Genomic DNA, 20,235 nt, shown 5'->3' with positions numbered 1-20,235 from the left:
GACTCATGTTTCCTGGCGTCGTCGTCTTTCTTAACCCCTAGAGTGTCACAGAACCTATATATACAAATGTAGGTTCCAGGATAATACCGTTGAGTCTCCTGAGCACGATGGTTTTAATTATTTATCGAAGGGTTTATACCAAATTTGGTATAATGAACAGAAAACGTCTGCTCTCTCAGCTAATTCTGGCGTGACATGTTATTGATATAATATAAAAACAAGCTTGGGACGAGAACAGACCCCTGGGGGACACCAGACTCTCTACTGAGAGTGTTCTGTTCTCGAGAAAGTTTGTTATCCATCTGTTAAAGTTCCCCCTGATGCCATAGTTATGGAGTTAATGAATAAGACAAGTGTGACACCTTATAGAAAGCTTTTGAGTAGTTTTTTTTGTGGTGCAGCCATTGTGTTATTGTTTGCGGGAAAAATGAATTCTGTATTTGTATGTGTCCTTTGTAGCAGAGATTTGTCTGGAGGAATGTGGATAAGAGTGTCTAGTTCTGCTGTTATGAGTAAGGTCTGGTGTTCGACGGCAATTTACTTTTTATTCCGAATTTCTGATGTCCGAAATTCTAATAGAATTCCCCATATCGGAATTAGAATTTCGGATATCAGAAATTCGGAATAAAAAGTAAATTGATTTGCCAAAAAAACTGGAATACTGCTCTTCCATATGGGACTCCCACAACACAAACCAAATTCAACAGATAGAAAAAAAAACCGCAACACAGAACAACAAGATACGTAAACAACAAATATCACGACACCATGCAGTTCTGTTATAATTTCACATTTCAGAACTAAAGTGTCTGATAAAGGAATTTTTTCTATTTCCTGATATAACAAACAGGATTTCCAATATCGGAATAACGGAATTAGGATTTCCGATATCGGAAATTTTAATTCCGATATCGGATTTAATAGAATGCATTTGTAACAAGTAACTTGGCTCGCCATAAGTTTGGGCCTAATAACTAGTGCTTTGTATATGTGCTATTTTATATATGTGGTGAATTAATTTTTAAGTAGCGCTTTAAAAGCCCTAGTGATCTGTTTAAGGTGATTTTATTTATGTGTATGTCCCATTTTAGTTTTTTTGTAGTGTTAGTCCAAGATATTTGCTTGATTTTACTTGCTCGTTGTGATGTATTTTGTTACGTTTTGTAGTAATAGTGACGATGTTGCATTTATCTGGGTGAAATTTCATTAGACAGACTGTTTCCCATTGTGCTGCTGCGTCCAAATCTTTTTGTAGTTTCGTTTTTGTTGTTAGTTGTTTTGTAAAAACAATATTGTAAAATATCAAATATCAAACGACCTGTTCAAATTAGATAGAACAAGTTATATATGTAAGTCACACAGTCACTGACTAGAACTAGAGGACACTCTATGAAACTAGATACAAGACACAGAGTAAAGTAGGACCTCAGCAATACAAGGAATCTTTAGTCGGCGAGTGGTGGAACTCACTCCCAAATCCCGTAGTTGAAGCCCCCACTTAAAATGTTTTTTTTTAACGCTTGAATAATCATTGGTGTAAAGTAGCTTTATCCTACGTGTACGTAATCAGAGACATAGATAATTTAGTATTATCTACTATGTATCTAAATCTCTGATGTAATGTAAGCTTATACAGTTGGGAGGAAACTAAACTTGCAATCTAGTGCACTTTGTAGTGCACATGTAGTGAACAACTTAGTGCATTAGACTAAACACTGTAGTGCACTACGATGTAAACTCCATAGCACTTCAGTGTTAACTCTAGTGCACTACAATGTTAACTCTAGTGCACTACGATAGTAACTCTGGTGCAATGTGATGCTAACTCTATATAGTGAACTACGATGTTAACTCTAGTGCACTAGCTAGTAAACCGGAGTTCACTTTACTTTTGCATTCCAGTGCACTTCACTACCAAGTTTAGCTTAATTTGTTCCCAACTGTATAATTAGTAATTGCATGTAGTTTTCGCGCCAGAATTAGCTGCTCAGCTAACGAATCACGTCTTTAAGAAGAATTATCGGGTATAAGGAATATATATTGATGCTGTCATCTGTACAATTATCTTGGTGTGCTGTGCAGCAAGGACGTACCGGGTATATATATTACTTATAAATCGTTGGAAGCATGCATGTATTCTTGAAGTCGTTTATGTATATAATGAGAAAAGGAATTGGGCCCAAACAGGTTCCTGTGATGGACAGAGCTCTCCCAAGATATAATCAAGTTAAGTTAAACACCATACACTGTAGGCCCCATGATACATGTAGCACACCAAAGAAAATTTTTATTCAGATATAAATGGCATTTTAGATCGTCACTCGAATTCAAACCCTAGAAACTACTGGAAAATCATTCGAAGATTATTAAAAACCTCGGACACTACTAACTCTATTCCTCCTCTATTAAACGATACAGGGCAACCTGAAATGACGGATGTAGGTAAAGCCAATTTATTAAATGATTACTTTGTTTCCATATCAACTATTGACGATTCACAAATTGACGTTCCAGAGTTAGAGATTAGGACTGACGCTAATATAACCGACATACAATTTCAACCGACCGACATTATAGACATTCTTAAATCCTTACCTATCAATAAAGCAGTAGGACACGACGGAATCAGCCATAACATGCTAAAACACACAGCATCTTCTATTGCATTACCCTTATTTCTAATATTCAGATCTTCCTTGGATACTGGTATCTTCCCAAAACAGTGGAAATTAGCTCTAGTCATGCCATTCTTTAAAAAGGGAGATAAGCATAATTCTACTAACTATAGACCTATATCTCTCTTAAGTACAATAGGAAAAGTTTTTGAAAGATTGGTAGTCAAATATCTAAACAATTACTTACTTGATAATTCCCTCATATATAAATATCAGTCAGGTTTTCAACCTGGACATTCTTCATCTCACCAACTTATTGAAATCTACCATTCCCTATGTGAAAATATTGAAAAAATGCACTCAACATGTTTAGTTTTCTGTGATATTTCGAAAGCATTCGATCGTGTGTGGCACAAGGGACTGAATGTTAAACTAGCAAATTATGGTATAGGCGGAAAATTGCTAAATTGGTTAAAAAATTACATCAGTAATCGGAAACAGCATGTTTTTGTAGGAGATAGTAAATCTTCCGTCAAATCTACAAATTCTGGTGTCCCCCAAGGTTCAGTATTAGGTCCGTTCCTTTTTATATTGTATATTAATGATATTTCTGACAACCTCGAAAGTCTTTCTAAATTATTTGCTGATGATACTTCCTTGCTATGCTCTGGGCCATCAATTTTAGAAATAGAAACTAAAATTAACGAAGACCTTAGAAAAAATTCAAAATTGGGGCAAATAAATGTTTGGTAAATTTTAACCCACAAAAGACGGAAGCTTTACTTATTTCTAATACGGAACATGATCACCGAATCGATATCAAATTCAATAACGTAAATGTCGATTTTGTAGATAATCATAAGCACTTAGGAGTAACTTTGGAAGCTAATTGTAAATGGAATATCCACATTGATAATATATGTAAACAGGTATCAAAACATGTAAGTGTTCTTCGAAAACTTAAAGATACTCTTAATAAACAAACTTTAATAAAAATTTACAAGTCATACATTCGGCCACTGTTTGAATACTGTTGTGAGGTTTGGGATGGGTGCTCTCTTAGTGACGCAGAAAAATTAGAAAAACTTCAGCTTGAATCTGCTAGAATAATTACTGGACTACCGTCTTACGCTAGCAGATATTCACTGTATTTGGAAAGCGGTCTAGAACCACTTACTTCCCGTCGTTCCCGTAGAAAACTACAACTATTTTACAAAATAAATAACAAAATTACACCCAACTACCTCTATTCATTATTACCCCCACTAGTCTCAGAAAATTCTTCCTATAATCTTCGAAATGCTAACAACTTTACTTTACCTAATTTCCGTCTCCCGCTCTCAAATGCATCATATTTTCCTTCCACTATTCGACTTTGGAACCAGCTAGATATAAATATTAGAAATAGTGTTTCATATAACAATAATAATAATCTTACAAAAGTACCTATTTATTATTCTATTGGAAATAGAAAAGCAAATATATTGCATGCCAGATTAAGAAATAGATGTAGTACCCTTAACAATGATTTATTCCGCTCTAATTTAATAGATTACCAGCAATGCCAATGTGGGCATCCCATTGAGGATGCCCATCACTTCTTCTTTACATGTAATAATTACGCTGACCAGAGAATTCAATTATTTCGAACATTAAACAACTTCATTCCTTTAGATCTGCAGCTACTACTACATGGAAGTCCAGATTTAACTATTGAAGATAACATTACAATATGTCAGAGCACTCAAGAGTATATATATATAACTGAATGTAATAGGTTTTAACCCCCCTCCCTCCTCCTTTACGTTTCCTATTTATAATATGAACTATATGTAATAAAAAAATGTTTCTTAATATCCTTCCGATGCTGACGATCGAAGAGAAACGTAATTAAGAAAGCAACAGATTGACAGGAGAAAGATACCAAGGCACGGGATGTGATGAACTTTAAGTAAAGCAGCGAGACAAGAACAGCGATCAGTACAACTTCAGTCGTCAGCATCGGGAGTGATCACAAATACATACACTTCAATAAATTAAGTAATTATATACATTTATTTAAATAAACTCTCTCTTCCTCTCTCTCTCTCTCTCTCTCTCTCTCCCTCTCTCTCTCTCTCTCTCTCTCCCCCCCCCCCTCTCTCTCTCTCTCTAAAATCTTGTAAATATGTAAATATGTATATTTTGCCATTTTTGTATTCTTTGTTATAAAATTGATTATAATTCTGTAGGGAGAGGGCTTCATATAAGTTGGAAAACTTGTGCCCAATCCCATTTTATATAAAAATTACACAATAAAATATGTTTAAATCAAAATGTAGCTAGAGAGAAAAGCTTTAGAGGGAATATTTAGTGTGAGCGCGTCATTAAACGTGACTTTCAGTTTCGGGGGAATTTCCGATCTATATATAGATTGGGCTTTGAATCGGAAGTTGCCACACGCGGAAGTGGACCAGTTATAAAGTTTACACATCGTATCCTAGCCAAAGTTGCCAGTGAAGACAGGTAATGAACGTCATTTTGATAGATAACCTTCCGCGTCATGTTGTCTGTTTTTACGTCATGCAGGCTCTGGGTTCACTTCACCAAAAATTCCTGAAAGAAATCGCTTTTTTGTCACATGCGTCTGTTTCTGGAAAAAATACACGTCTGCATCTGGTTTTGAAAATATAAAATATCTTACCCTACTATATCAAACCAGAAGCAGACGCCTGTGATTAAAGGCTATATGCCTAGGGCCATTCAGGCTGACGTCACACTGGTCAGAACAATAGATTAGGCCACGCCCAAGGCCACTTGTTGTCTAAGACATTTTTTTACTGTTGTAGCGGAAAAGATATCACCTTCTGAGTCAAAAGGTGATATCTTTTGCCCTACAACAGTAGCTAAGGCATTTTATAAGCTAATTAGTGAGAAAGATTTAACTTTCGACACAGAAATGTCAGCAAAAAAAATGGAAAATATCATTAGCAAGGGAATAATCCCATCTCCATTTTGGTACATTACATATTGTATTTACATTTAAGATTGGTCGGAAAATAAGGAAGAAATCGTTATTTAAAAATTTACACTGCTGTACAGTAATGCAAAGCCAAACCACCAAAGTTGGACCACCAGTGAACTTAATTAACTGGCCATCGTGACGTCACTAATTACTGTATGAATGGGCTTATTGGACTTTATGTTAGTTGTATATGGGTATATGCAGAATACCTGAAATGAGACTTTTAACTTAAGAATTCCAATTATTAGCACGTACACCATATGCCAAAATCAAGTAAAGAACACAATGGTGTAATCAAAAAATTAATTCCAGTTTAACTTTTAATTAAAATCAAATTCAAGAAATGTACAGTAAGGTGCCAAAAGTCTTCGTAATTTTTATTTTTCCTTATATATTCTATGTATTTTTACATTTTTTCTTCAATTTTTCCTGATCTCATCTATTGGCGGATTTTAATCAATTTTGGCATATTTGTAGAAAATTCCAGTTTAACTTTTAAATTATCTGGAGCGTTAGCCAAGATCCATATGATTTTCTGGTGCCGACAGTTCAGGCAGAAAATGGCAGCAGCCACGGTGTCAACCTTCCTTAACCACCAGGTATACGTACACAAAGTTTATGTGGATGACCAGAACCTTGTTGTGGAGGCGTTACCACCAGGTAGTAGGTTTGTTGAGAGCAAGATCGTGATTGTGGATGAATTGGTGGAGAGTGATAGAATAAGACCAGCAGATGAGAGGACGGCGCAGATAATTAAAGAGGTTGCCAACTCAGTATGCCCCTATACAAGAATGGAGGTTGACTATCCATCGGCTTTGAATTTTGGTTTTATTATTTTTTTTCGATTCAAACATATTTTTTATTGTCAAAAATACAATAATGGATTAGGCACAAGTTATCACAACTTAATAATGCCTTCTCCATAATACATGTATATACAATACTTTGACAGCATACAATCATATAATTATGTATATATACAGAAAATATTGAAGAAGAAATAGAAAAAAAAAATCAAAATGAGTTTGTTGTTACAGACTTGACCTAAAATCTAGCACTATCTTTAATAAAGGTTTGTACCCATTGAAATATCATTTGGTTTTCCATGTTGGACAAGTGTGGAGCACCATAAAGCAAAATATTAATTGAAATATTACCATATTGTGAAACATTACGGAATAAAACATCTCTTTGCCTAGTATAAAGACTACATTCAAAAAAATAATGAGTTGCATTTTCACATTGATTACCACATGCGCATGATGGGTCGTTAATTATATTTACTCTGTACAAATCATAGTTCAGACTGCTACACGAATGTCGCAATCTTGTATGTAAAATATTAAACTTCCTTTTCCCAGTAAAATAATAAACGGGTAAAGAATTTACATCAGATTGTATCAATGTTTTGAAGGTACGAACGGATGGCTGCTCTCTGACATTGCTAGGCAAATCATTCCATAATCTAATAGAAGATGGCAAGAAAGATTCAAGTGAACATGACAAACGAACTATCGGAATAACATAGTTTTCTCTATTTCTCATGTTGTAGGCGGATCGCTCTCCAACTTTAGGAGGAAGGATATTGGTCAGATAAGATGGGGTTAGGTTATTATGGAGTTTATACATTAGAATAAGTTTTTTATTTTTTCTTCTTTTTACTAGAGGTACAAGATTAGTTTCGAAATAGAGTGAGTCTTTACTTGAGAAGGATGGCATACCCGTTATGATTCTTGCCGCCTCAAGCTGCACTTGTTCGAGTTTGTTAACATCTCCCAGAGAGCAACCATCCCATACTTCGCACGCATATTCCAACACAGGCAACACAAATGCTTTATATATCCTTAATAAAGTTTTCCTATTGAGTAAAAATTTTAACTTACGTAATGCCGAAAGTTTTTTCATACACGATTTTTGAATTTCTGAAATGTGTAACGACCACTTAGCATTTGCACTAAATGTCACACCTAAGTGCCTATGACTGTCAACGCATCTTAAAATTTCATCACCAAAAGAAAGTTGCAAGGGATGCAGGTTTTCAGAGTTGGATACTAGTAAAACGTCCGTTTTTTGAGGATTAAATTTAGTGAGCCAATCTAGAGACCATCTGTTTAATCTATCTAAATCTCTATTAAGATTTAATTCAATATCGTGAACAGAGGATGAAGAATACATCAAAGAAGTGTCATCAGCAAATAGACGTGATACACTATCTAAATTGTCAACTATATCATTAATATATATTAAAAACAAAAGAGGCCCTAGCACACTTCCTTGTGGGACTCCAGCATTGGTGCAACCTGTGCTGGAATATTCGTTTTTAACAATTACCTGCTGTTGTCTACCGGATATATAACTTTTCATCCAATTAAGCAAATTACCTTTTATGCCATACGCATTCAATTTAAATAACAGACCCTTATGCCATACTCGATCAAATGCCTTGGAGATATCACAAAATATAAGACAGGCATGTTTCTTTTGTTCAAGTGAACAACATATAGTATTATACATTTCTATTAATTGATGAACCGTTGAATGGTTCATCATAAAACCAGACTGTTTTTCATAAAACAATGAATTTTCAAAAAAGAAATTGTAAATATGTTTGAACATAACTCTTTCAAAAACTTTACCTAGACAAGATAGCAACGTTATAGGTCTATAATTGGATACCAAATGCCTATCCCCTTTTTTGAATAGGGGTAGAACAATAACCTTTTTTCCAAGTTTCTGGAAAAATATTAAGATTTAATGACATATTGAATAGAAGAGCCAATGGCTTACACACAGTATTTGCAGTATATTTTAACATATGGTGACTAATATTATCATGACCAGATGCTTTACCTAATTTAAGAATTTTTAAAATATCACAAATTTCATTACTGGTTACCACAACAGATTCAAGCACAGATTCTGTACGAGATTCAAAAATAGGCAGAGGTTTATTTCTGTCATCTATCGTGGAAATAGAACAAAAGTATTTATTGAGAATGTTTGCCTTTTCAGAATCACCTATTTCTACATTTCCCGTATCATCGTTTAATAAAGGTGGTATAGCTTCTTTGTTGTTCGACTGTTTAAAAATTTTCCTTACCAATCTCCAATATGCTTTAGGATCACTAGTATTAAGATTATCAATAACATCGCCCACATTTTCATAAAAAACTTCTCTAGCATATTTTTTCATGTTATTGACTTTATTACGTTGTCTTTTAAACTTATCGATGTTTGATGCGGACTTAACTCGTTTAACTGCATTGTGTAGCCTATCTCGCAATCGGATGGCTTTCCGCAGATCAGAATTCATCCATAATTTATCATGTGGTCGTATATATACTTTTTTCCTTGGTATACATTCTTTAGCAAATAACAAAAACTGTTCGGTAAATTTAACGCTCGCAATATCAATTGACGTGTAATTAGAAAAATATGTTTCCCAGTCAAAAGAATTTATTAATATATTTAATTTTTCAAAATTTGCATGTTTGTATGACCAAACTTCACGAATATAGGTTCGTGAAAGGCTAATAGGCGTAGATAAAAATACGACACATGCGTCATGGTCGCTGATATCACGATCAACTGAAATTACATGTGAATCTATACATTTCGAAATATCACTTAACAAAATAGGATCGAGTAAACTGTGTCTTGTGGCCCCATACCTGGTCGGTTCATTTATAACATTGCTTAAGTCAAGCTCCAACATAATTTGCTTTAAAATGTGATTATTTGATAGAGTTAACATATCAATATTAATGTCACCAACAATAATAACATTTGGTGTACTTTCTAAAGCTTTTTCAACTGAATATTTAAAATTCTCCCAAAAAGGATGACGTGAGTTTTCGGGTCTATAAACAGTACAGATTAAAAAAAATTGACGTGCTATTTCCACCTGAATCCAGATTACTTCTCCGCCTTGAAATTCTAAATCATCTCTCCGTATGCATTTTAAGAAATCAGAGTAGTAGACTAAAATTCCACCCCCAGCAAAATTTCTATCTTTCCTAAATGGCTCCATGAATCCCGATAGGGTTAAATCAGATGAAGGCACCCGATCATCTAAGTGTGTTTCTGTAAAGCAAACAATGTTAAACTCATCACAAATATTTTCTATGTATTCTAATTTGTTCCTTATGCTTCGTGTATTCAGGTGGAATATAGACAATTCATTTTCAGTTGGACCTGGATTTTTTTCTACATCCATGTCTAAAAATAGTAATAGTAATAAAATATGACAAAAATTAATATTCTTAAAATGTGATTGTAAGCACATAAGTATTACAGATGCCAAACTGGCTTTTATACTAGAAACAAAGAGGTCACGATAAATAACATGTTCATGGGCAAAGAAATCGAAATTAACGTTTATAATATATCGACTCTTTTTAAAATTTGGTCCTCCATACGCTTTGCAATAGAAGCAACCGATTGAAACCCTATGCCAAATCGCAGATATATCGCCTGTTAACCATTGTCATAGCATAAATATAGCACAAGGTCTCGCACGGACGCACTCACACATAAACGCTGGAAAAACCGGATAAGGTACACTACAGAAAGGCACGTGGTTAATTGTTCTAGGTCAAGGTAACAACACTTCGTATTTAGAGAAAAAATACATAAATAGAGAAACAGAGAAAAAAACATAAACATTTTGTATGTACATTTTCACATGGGATATTTGTAACAAAAATGAGGATAAATTCAACTTTAATTAATGTTTTTAACAATTGAGCGCATTGAAGCATTTGAAAATAACAAAATAGAAACACAAAAACCGACACCAAAAAACACACAAGAAAGATCTAATGTGGTATTATTATAATTGTTCCTATATATACTATAGTATACAATTTAATGCTATTCAATCTCTAGGGGACACAATGCAGTATTCAATTTTGCATATTAATACAAATAACTATCGGATTGATGATGTGATTTACCAAAAAATAACTTTATCAGGCCCAAAGTGATATTATACATCACAATAAAAAGAAAACAAAACCCACCAAATTCAGATACCGATGTAGATGTATCTTGTATCATTCAGATATCAATGTAGACATCTATGCCATTCAGATACCCATGTAAATATCTCTTATACCATTCAGATACCAACGTATTTAAATCATGTACTATTCAGATACCAATGTAGAGATCTCTTTTACTATTTATATACCGTTGTAGATATCTCTTATATCATTCGGATTGCAACATAGAAATACCCTATACCATTCAAATACATTTACAGATATATCTTATACCATTCAGATACCAATGTAGAAATATCCTATACCATTTAGATACCCATGTATATATTTCTTATACCATTCAGATATCAATGCATATATATCTTATACAAATCAAATACCATTGTAGATGTATCATACACCATTCAGATACCAATGTAGAAGACTCCTATACCATTCAGATACATACCAATATAGAAATTCCTTATACCATTCAGATACCAATATCAAAATCTCCTATGTCAATCAAATATTAATGTAGACATATATACCACTCAAAAATCAATGTAGATATCACCTATATCATTCAGATACTCATGTAGATATCTCTTATACCATTTAGATGTCAATGTAGAAAATCCCTACACTATTTAGATAGTAATGCAGATATATCTTATACCATTCAGATACAAATGTAAAAAGTTGTCAATACCATTCAGATATTAATGTAAAAATATCCTATACCATCCAGATACCAATGTAGAAATATTTTTTACCATTTGGATACCAGTGTAGATGTTCCATATATCAATTAAATGTCACTTATTCATAAGAATACATAAGCAGGTTATCTCATAAGATAAGTGTAAACACCAATTGTACAATTTACATATGCATAAATTTGAATACAAACAAAAATGAAAATTAATGTCATTTGGGTATTTATACTTTGAAAGTGACCTGTTCAGCCATCTGCTTGATCAATGTCAGTGGCAAGATGCGCGATATCTGTTATTGATTTAACAATGATTTTTCTAGAATCCTGCCCGACTTTGTAGAAAATACGTCCGTCATTGGTCCAGTAAGAGTGAATTTCATTAGACTTTCTGGCCTTACCAAGACGTCGGACAATTGTTTGGCGAGTTGGTGTGAGGTCTTCAGATATGAAAATTTTGTCCGTTTTATCTCGAGTCTTCAACTTTTTTTTTGCTTGGTAGATCTCGTTTTTAACTTTCCAATTACGTAGACGACATATAATTTGGGCTTTACCATCCGTAACTTTACCGATGACATGTGATCTATTTTCGTACCATCAACTCCTGGTGCAGAACTTGCCAGACGTGTGCGAGGGGTGACAGCGGTACAGGGGCCCAGACTTGACGTGAATATCAGGGTGGTTGAAACTGGTGGGCAGACGATCAAGCAGCAACTTGTTCGTACCGACACTAAATCTGGTGATGAGTGTCAACGAGGAGAGTGTGTGCTGTGTCAGAGCAACCCTGGTTCTGGTGGTGGGTCATTACATTTCCGGTCCGGTGCGCTGTACAAAGCCACATGCAAAATCTGTGCCAAGCACAACACAGTGGCTGAGTACATTGGTGAAACCGGCCGAAATGCATATACCCGGTTCCAGGAACACAGGCGCCAAGTAGAGAGTGGTAATCTCTCTAATGCTCTGGCTAAGCACTTGCTCGAAGAACACCCAGGAGACGAAGGTGACATTAGAAACTTCAAGTGTGAAGTCCTCAAGACCTTCTCTAAGCCACTCGAACGACAAGTTTCAGGGGCGGTCGCTATACACGGATCAGTTGCTGACAAGCTCCTCAATTCTAAGTCAGAATGGGAGCAACCTGCCGTAGAGAGATTGGTGGTCACTAGGGAACCACGACTGTGAACAGCAATATGTGATAGGAAATCTGATTAAAATACAGATCCTTATGACCACTCCGGTGATTAGAGGATCTGACAGCGTCCCATGGGGGGTCATGTCATGTTCAGGTGATCTTTATACCACGTGTACTCACGACCACGTGTAGGTTCTGCACCTTGCTGCATCAAGTGTATACGACATTTCGTCCCAGTATACATATACGGTAAGCTATGTTGTGCTCTTGGGGCGAGATGACATTAGGTGTGAAAGTTTTTGGGGCAGCAATTTGACTGGTCTTTATCAAGGATCACGTGGACGTGGCCCCTAGTGGGATTTTCTCTGATCCTTTTTTCAAACGTAATGATAATAGGATTCTGTGTTTTATTTTATTAGATTTGATGTAATAGGCACTATGTCTACAGAATAGTGTGAGGTACGAGTTGTCTCAAAACAATAACATACCCTTAGTCGATTGTCAAACTTTTCTTTCGATTGCCACCTCGAAAAGCTGGTATGTCTGACATTTCGACCGTGCATGTGATTGCATATAATATCCCCTTTTGATACGTCAGTGCTATGTTTATGGCTACACGAGTCTATCTGATAAAGTATCTTGTGGTTATAACCATTGTTTAAACACTGGGGTTGATTTAGTGCACATAGCATGTTGGGTCGAAATAACCCGCCGTATACATCAAACGGGCCGAGACATTTCGTACCTGCACACAATAGATGTAAACAAACATGTAGACGAACTCGTTGTGTTAGTGTTATTTCGGACTGAAGAAGGCCCTATAGTGGCTGAATATATATTCCATAGAAATGATTTTAATTTTACTTTGAATTTATTTTGGCCTTTTATTTCGGATTATTAATATACTAGCTTTATACTGTTTTTCCTCATTATGATTGTAGAAAATTATCCACACTGTCAGCTCATAATATTTACATAATTTTCCTTTATGCACTGGATGCTATATTTCATATAAAAAAAAAAGTATCCCCATCAAAAAGTATCCCCATCAAAAAAGTATCCCCCATCAAAAAAGTATCCCCATCAAAAAGTATCCCCCATCAAAAAAGTATCCAGATACTTTTTCTGCCCATCAAAAAAGTATCCCCCCTATCAAAAAAGTATCCCCCCATTGTCTGTTTATGCTTTCCAAATAAAGATTGATAATGTTGTGAAAATGAGCAGAGAATCAGCAGTATGTGCTTATATAGGTGTCATGTCCCGGCATGTGTTGATTGCAAGGTATTTACGTTATTTATTATCGGGAAAATGTCGTCATTTGATACGACAAAGGATTTGTTCGAGATTGGCATGTTTTCTGTTGTATTAGGTTTTTACTTCCAGCAACTTGTTCTGTCCCAAATTGCTGGTGTGCAACGTTACAGCAAATGCATCCAAAAGTCAAACTAGGCGAAAAAAGCTAGAAAACAAAACTCGGTAAATACATGTAACCACAATAACACTGAACATGTATGGAAGGGTTTTTATTTACAAGTATGCATTATTATGATGAATTTCAAACAGTTCTTAACACAGACAAAAGTAGGATTTGAAGTCTCAGGTGACCTTAATTCAAATCGCCTTTTGTCCAGCGTCGTGCGTCGTCCGTCGTGTGTCCGTAAACAATTCACATTTTCGGCTTCTTCTCCAAAACCGCTGAAGCTGATGCTCCCATACAGTAAGTTACACTTCTACATGTACAAACAGACTGACAAAGGCTACATACAATGTACACCAGGTCGACTCGACTGCTTTGCCGTATATGGAAGAGACAAAAAATTCCTTTCCATATGCTTAAGGATTGTTAGATACACTGTTTCATTATTTCATTTCCCTCACTGCCAAGCCTATATCCGTTACAGGAGAAAACTTTGATAAACATGTTACAAAAGTTCACTAATTTTCCATTAAAAGTACCATTTTGGAAAGAAAAAATAATAATTTCACTATAAATGTATTACTTATATTAGTGTTGGAGCGATTCTCGATTTTAATCGATGATCGATCAATTATGATTTTTTCAAAGACGATCGATCGATTATGAAATAATAAATTATTAAATGGGAGATAACTCCGTGCTTATTTTATACTGTTCTGAGCCTTTAATATGTTATTTATATGTGCAAAACCACATTTCAAAATGATTTAGACCTGATAATAATTTAGATACAAAATAATTTGAATTACGAAAAAAAATACTTCTTTATACTGTTGGTTCATCCGATATCTTACCTGAAATTCTTCAAAAAAACTAAAAGGTATTATAAATATAGGAGTTTTCTGCAAATGGTATCCGATTATGAAATAATTAATTAGTAGGTTTTCCAAAACCGATCATCGATTATGATTTTAAAACCAATTCCTAACACTTACTAATATAACAAAATGCACCTGTTATCATTATCTCTACATGTATACCTATATTTTTTTATAAGATGTTAAATTGTAAAAAAAAAAATCTGTTCGTTAAATATATACATTCATAACGTGTAATGTGTGATTTAATTGCCATGCAAAACATTACAAGACTTGCACACAAGTGTTATATCAACCTTAAACGTTGCCAAAGAATATATATTATGCAGATTTAACCATATATTTTATCCATTTTCACTTAAAGTGCAATATATGTCGAATTTAAATCGTCTATTTTCAGAATGCGCAATGTGCATGTCACGGACTCACAGGAATGTTGATTACAACGACTAGTACATGATGGCAAATAAACAAGTAACAGTGTCTGATATCATGTAAGTATCCTTTTAATTACATTACATGTATATATGCATATACAACCAAAAGAGAGCATGGATTAAAATTAGCTCTCCGTCTGCGACTTTAAGCACTTGACCGATGCCCATGACTAGTAATTTTACAGCTGTACTAGTGCTAATTATAATGAACTAGCTAGTCCAATTGGACTAGTGGCTCCCAACCCAATTAATTTAATATCGGTAAATATTATATTTACAAGAGCGGTGGTCAATCGCGTTTTTCAACACATTTTGAGTACATTATATATGTATGAGATTATTTGAGTCCGGATGCATCAATTTATGAGAAGTTGTGTTCTGGAATGCATCCAGACTATATTTTTGATAAAAATTGTAAACTTATTTATCATGACTGAAGTGCTGAAGCAAAACGGCTGTATATTTAATTTGGACTGATAATTAAATAGTCGGACTAGTAAAACTTGGGGGTTTACTCGTCCAAATGACCTGCTGCAAAACAATCAACGTCACAGACTAGAGTGGCAGCTCTGTCATTTTTTAAATCACATAGTAGTTACAGTAATAATATTAATGCGCAATTAACACTGCTCCCCTTATTTGGAGAAGGAGTTGAAGTTGTATAAACACCCCCGTCCCATGGATTTTACAATGTTTTACATGTGATGCCTCTAATATCAGCATATTGTATCCCATATCAACTTGCGAGTCTTAAACATTTGTATCAGTATATGATAATGCATCTAAAAGGTAAAATGTATACCCATGTCAAACTGAACTGCTAATATAAGCAGTTATTAGGCAGTTTTGTAGCAGTCCCACAAATTTTAGGCAGTTATTAGGCAGTTATCAGCAGTCCAGTTTTAAGCAGTCACTGAAAACTGCTAATATTTCACCATACAAGATTTAAAACTGCTTGTTGAACTGCTAACTATATTTGTAAGCAGTCAGTGACTGCTTATCATAGACTGAAACTGCTTGTCATTGACTGCTTATAGACCTTAGCAGTCTAACAGAGCAGTTCACATACCAAATGGACAAAGGCAAGAAATTGCATGGCAAAATAAAACTTATATAGTGAAGTTGTCTTGCAACTTATTATTAAATGCAAAGGAACATGAATAAAGATACATCATTAAATTGTAAATTTTAAATGTGTGATTAATTCCTACTTCAAAACTTTTTTTTAATTTTACACACCATAAACCATTTAAATGCAATTCAAAACTAAATATTCTATACATGTATTTATAAAATATCAAAGTCCTATTATAATTTCTCATACTATTGATAAATATCTGCAAATAATACTATTGTGTACATATAAACATAGATGCATATACAGTCCCTTATCTCTAACACCCTGGGGAGGCAGCTACAGCCATGGGTCATCATACACAGTGATGGTGACCCCCACATGTAGTGTTGCTGTGTGTACACATGTGGTGACCTTTGAACCTGTAGTCTCCCTCCAAATTCCAGCGGTCAGTTTGAACAGTTTGGTGTGAGGAAGCATGTGCACAGATAATCCTCTACATAATTTGGACCATTTGGTGAATATTTTGGACATCTAAATAAGTGAGGTGTACTAGTTTTCAACATGCAGTTTTACATAGTAATAAGTGTAAGTATAAAGGGAATTGTGTATAGCCAGGAATAGAAATGGTAAAACGTTTCAGTTTTGGATGTATGCATTCTGGTGTGTACTGGATTATAACCCTATAATTTTGTTGTAAACCCCCAAAGTAGAAGGTAAGATGCATGAGCTTGCAATCTATGTGCATGTATATATAGCTGCATGGGAACCATGCATTTAAATTTGGAAACTTAGAAGTTAACTATTTCTATTTTTTTTTTTTTTTTATTGATAAAATTCAAATTCATTTTCCATTTCACTCTTATACACCCCCAGTATAATATAGATGATGCATTTTCTTTTTAAAACAATTTGTATGACACAAAATAAACATTATGATTTATGTGTATATATCTTGGATTGGTTTATATTATTCAATCTTTTATTTTCTATAAATTTCTGAAAAATGAATACCGGTAAATGCATGCATATAATGCAAGGCAAGTTATTTTTTAAAAACTGCAAACTTTATCTTAGAGTTAGTGTAATTATATATAACTTGTCTACTGGTATGTGTATTTTCCACCATATAGTATTTTCATTTTTTTCCCATATAATTGGAAATGTGTTAACAGTTTCTTGAACTTATATTTATAAGTATTAAGCAATTGTGATTCATAAATATAAGCAGTCGCATGCTCCATATTTGGATTGTTTTTAGCAGTTTTGTGAGCTATTTATAGATATTAGGCAGTTTTGATTCGTACATTAAGCAGTCGCTTGCGCCATATTTGGACATTTTAGGCAGTTCATTTTGAAATAGACTGCCTAAGAACTGCCTAAAGTAAGCAGTCGCATGCGCCATATATGGACATTTTAGGCAGTTCATTTTAAAACGGACTGCCTAAAAACTGCCTAATAACTGCCTAAAAACTGCTAAGGAACTGCTAACCGACTGCTAGTGGACTGTGAAGGTTAAGGGACTGCCAATTTTTCCAATGGATTGCTAAGGGTTAACAGTCCCAGCCAGTTGCATTATGAAGGCTAAAGAACTGCTAAAAGAACTGCTTATACGAGTGGCATCAAACAGCTGAGCTGTCCCTCACTGGGACCGGCGCTGACTGGGACCGGCGCTGGCGGGGCCCGTAAAGATAGATAACTCGTCTATACTTATAGCAAAGTATATGTCTAGATATGTCTACTGTATACGAGTGCTGTAACGAGGTTAACATGATTTTTAAAATAAATTATTTAGTGTATATTGATATATATGTATTTTATATTATGTAGCTTTATCTAAATGTTACAGATAGTTGTTTCTATTTTCTTGCATTTTCATCCACGTTCCCGCTGACTGATATACCACTGTATGTTTTCAAATGAGTTCTTGTTGTTTTAACCAATAAAGAGAAAAAGATTTTTCTTTTAAACTGTGGCAAAATTGTTTTAAAATATAGAAATCGTTTAAACTTATGAAAATATTTTAAATACTTTTGAATACATGCTGACAAAGTCTCAACTCTAACATTTCAATAAGTATTTTTTTATTTAATTCTGATATTGTATATAGCATTTGTAATGTTCAAGTACATGTGGTGTACTCTAAAATAATATTTCTTTTTTCAAAGCTTGTGTCAATTCACTGTAAGGTTCACATAATATTGTATCACTTAAAATTGATATTTGGTTCATCGTTTTATTGCTACGTTTACAAGTATATATCCACTTCTCTTTTTGTAAATGTAAAAAATGTAAAATTGCTTATAGATGTATATACATATATATAGAAAGTTAAAAAAATGTTCTTTGTACATATATCATATATTTCGTAAAGAAAAAAAACCTTCTTGACCAAGGTATTTTGCCTTTGTCATGAAGGTGTTTTTCTTGAAGAAATATATATATATATATATATACTTTTTTTTTGTTTACGTTTCTTGTACGTTGATTTTCCACTTTTATTTGTTTTCTTCTTTGTCATGTTAAATTTTGTTCATTCTATGGGACTCTTCTATTTGGAGGAATAAAGAGGAATGTTTATTATAAATAATAAATGTAAACATCTTCTTATATATTTACCCCATTACTGTGAATTCCATATAGAAGCTGATTATTACAATCAAAAATCTGTACATCTACGTGTACGGCGACTCTCCAACGTCTCTTGATTCCGATTGTCTTTCAACTATATTTCATGGCGCATTTTCTTTTAAAGATGCTTCACCGCTGACAAAAAGTATTTTTTCTCCTTTCTCTTTCAAAAACAGGAACAGACGAATTAGTATTCTTCTTCAGTTACAAAAGTTATTACTTTACACCATTACCACCATTGAAAAGTTTGAGTTTCTCATTTTACTTCAAGACAAAAATATCGAAAAATAATTAATTGCATCCCGAAAAAACATCCGTGGTACTCTATCCTATATGGAATGAAGTACTGATTGCGCATGCACCAAAAGCAAAACATATTATATTGTAAGATTTTTTTTGTGTGATTTAGACATATATAAACACGATTAAACAACAATTATCGTTCCAATGATGAGTATCATTTTTGCTCTGTTGGCGGTGGAGCATCTTTAAATAGCATGCATGTGTTCAAATTATTAAACAAAAGTACTAAACTAATGAAAATATGTCATAAATACCAGAAAATCCTTCAAAATAAAAATCGTATACAAAGATAGACCCAACTCATATTAAACGCATGACATTTTTTCTAAATACGATGCATTATTATTATATCTACATTATACACACACATATACATATACAACATGTGTGTTAGAGTAAAGAATTCATATAAAACGGACAATATTTTCAAATGCCGCAATTTTTCCAAAAAAAAAAAATCCGCCCACTTAATTAAACGGACCCAGTGAGGGACAACTTAAATCAGGAAATGTGATGCGATGCATTATTATATTATCTACATTATACACACACATATACATATACAACATGTGTGTTAGAGTAAAGAATTCATATAAAACGGATGACAATATATTATAATACCGCAATTATCCCATAAACGACCCCTATATTAAGACGGACCCAGTGGGGGACAACTTGAATTAGGAAATGTGATGTGCTGCATTATTATAATATCTACAATATACACACACATATACATATACAACATGTGTGTTAGAGTAAAGAATTCATATAAAACGGATGACAATATATTATAATACCGCAATTATCCCATAAACGACCCCTATATTAAGACGGACCCAGTGGGGGACAACTTGAATTAGGAAATGTGATGTGCTGCATTATTATAATATCTACAATATACACACACACATACATATACAACATGTGTGTTAGAGTAAAGAATTCATATAAAACGGATAACAATATATTATAATACCGCAATTATCCCATAAACGACCCGTATACTAAGAGGGCCCGGTGGGGGACACCTTCAGTCAGGAAATGTG

At 34.0% G+C, this 20,235-nt stretch overlaps 1 protein-coding gene across 1 annotated transcript in view; it reads left to right on the top strand.

Annotated features, from left to right (window-relative positions):
• Positions 1 to 5,038: 5,038 nt before the first annotated feature.
• Positions 5,039 to 20,235, top strand: part of LOC138313642 (protein mono-ADP-ribosyltransferase PARP14-like) — a 40,557-nt gene continuing 25,360 nt past the window's right edge. Inside the window, exons 1-2 of the mRNA XM_069253994.1 lie at positions 5,039 to 5,120; positions 15,141 to 15,234. Of these exons, the coding sequence (XP_069110095.1) occupies positions 15,197 to 15,234 (38 nt within the window). The 5' untranslated portion in view covers positions 5,039 to 5,120; positions 15,141 to 15,196. The remainder of the gene's footprint in view (positions 5,121 to 15,140; positions 15,235 to 20,235) is intronic.

Source organism: Argopecten irradians, chromosome 2 (genome assembly GCF_041381155.1).
Source record: "Argopecten irradians isolate NY chromosome 2, Ai_NY, whole genome shotgun sequence".
NCBI classification, from domain to species: domain Eukaryota; kingdom Metazoa; phylum Mollusca; class Bivalvia; order Pectinida; family Pectinidae; genus Argopecten; species Argopecten irradians.
The sequence above is the reverse complement of the archived record's forward strand: the minus strand, read 5'-3'. Positions and strand labels throughout refer to the sequence as shown.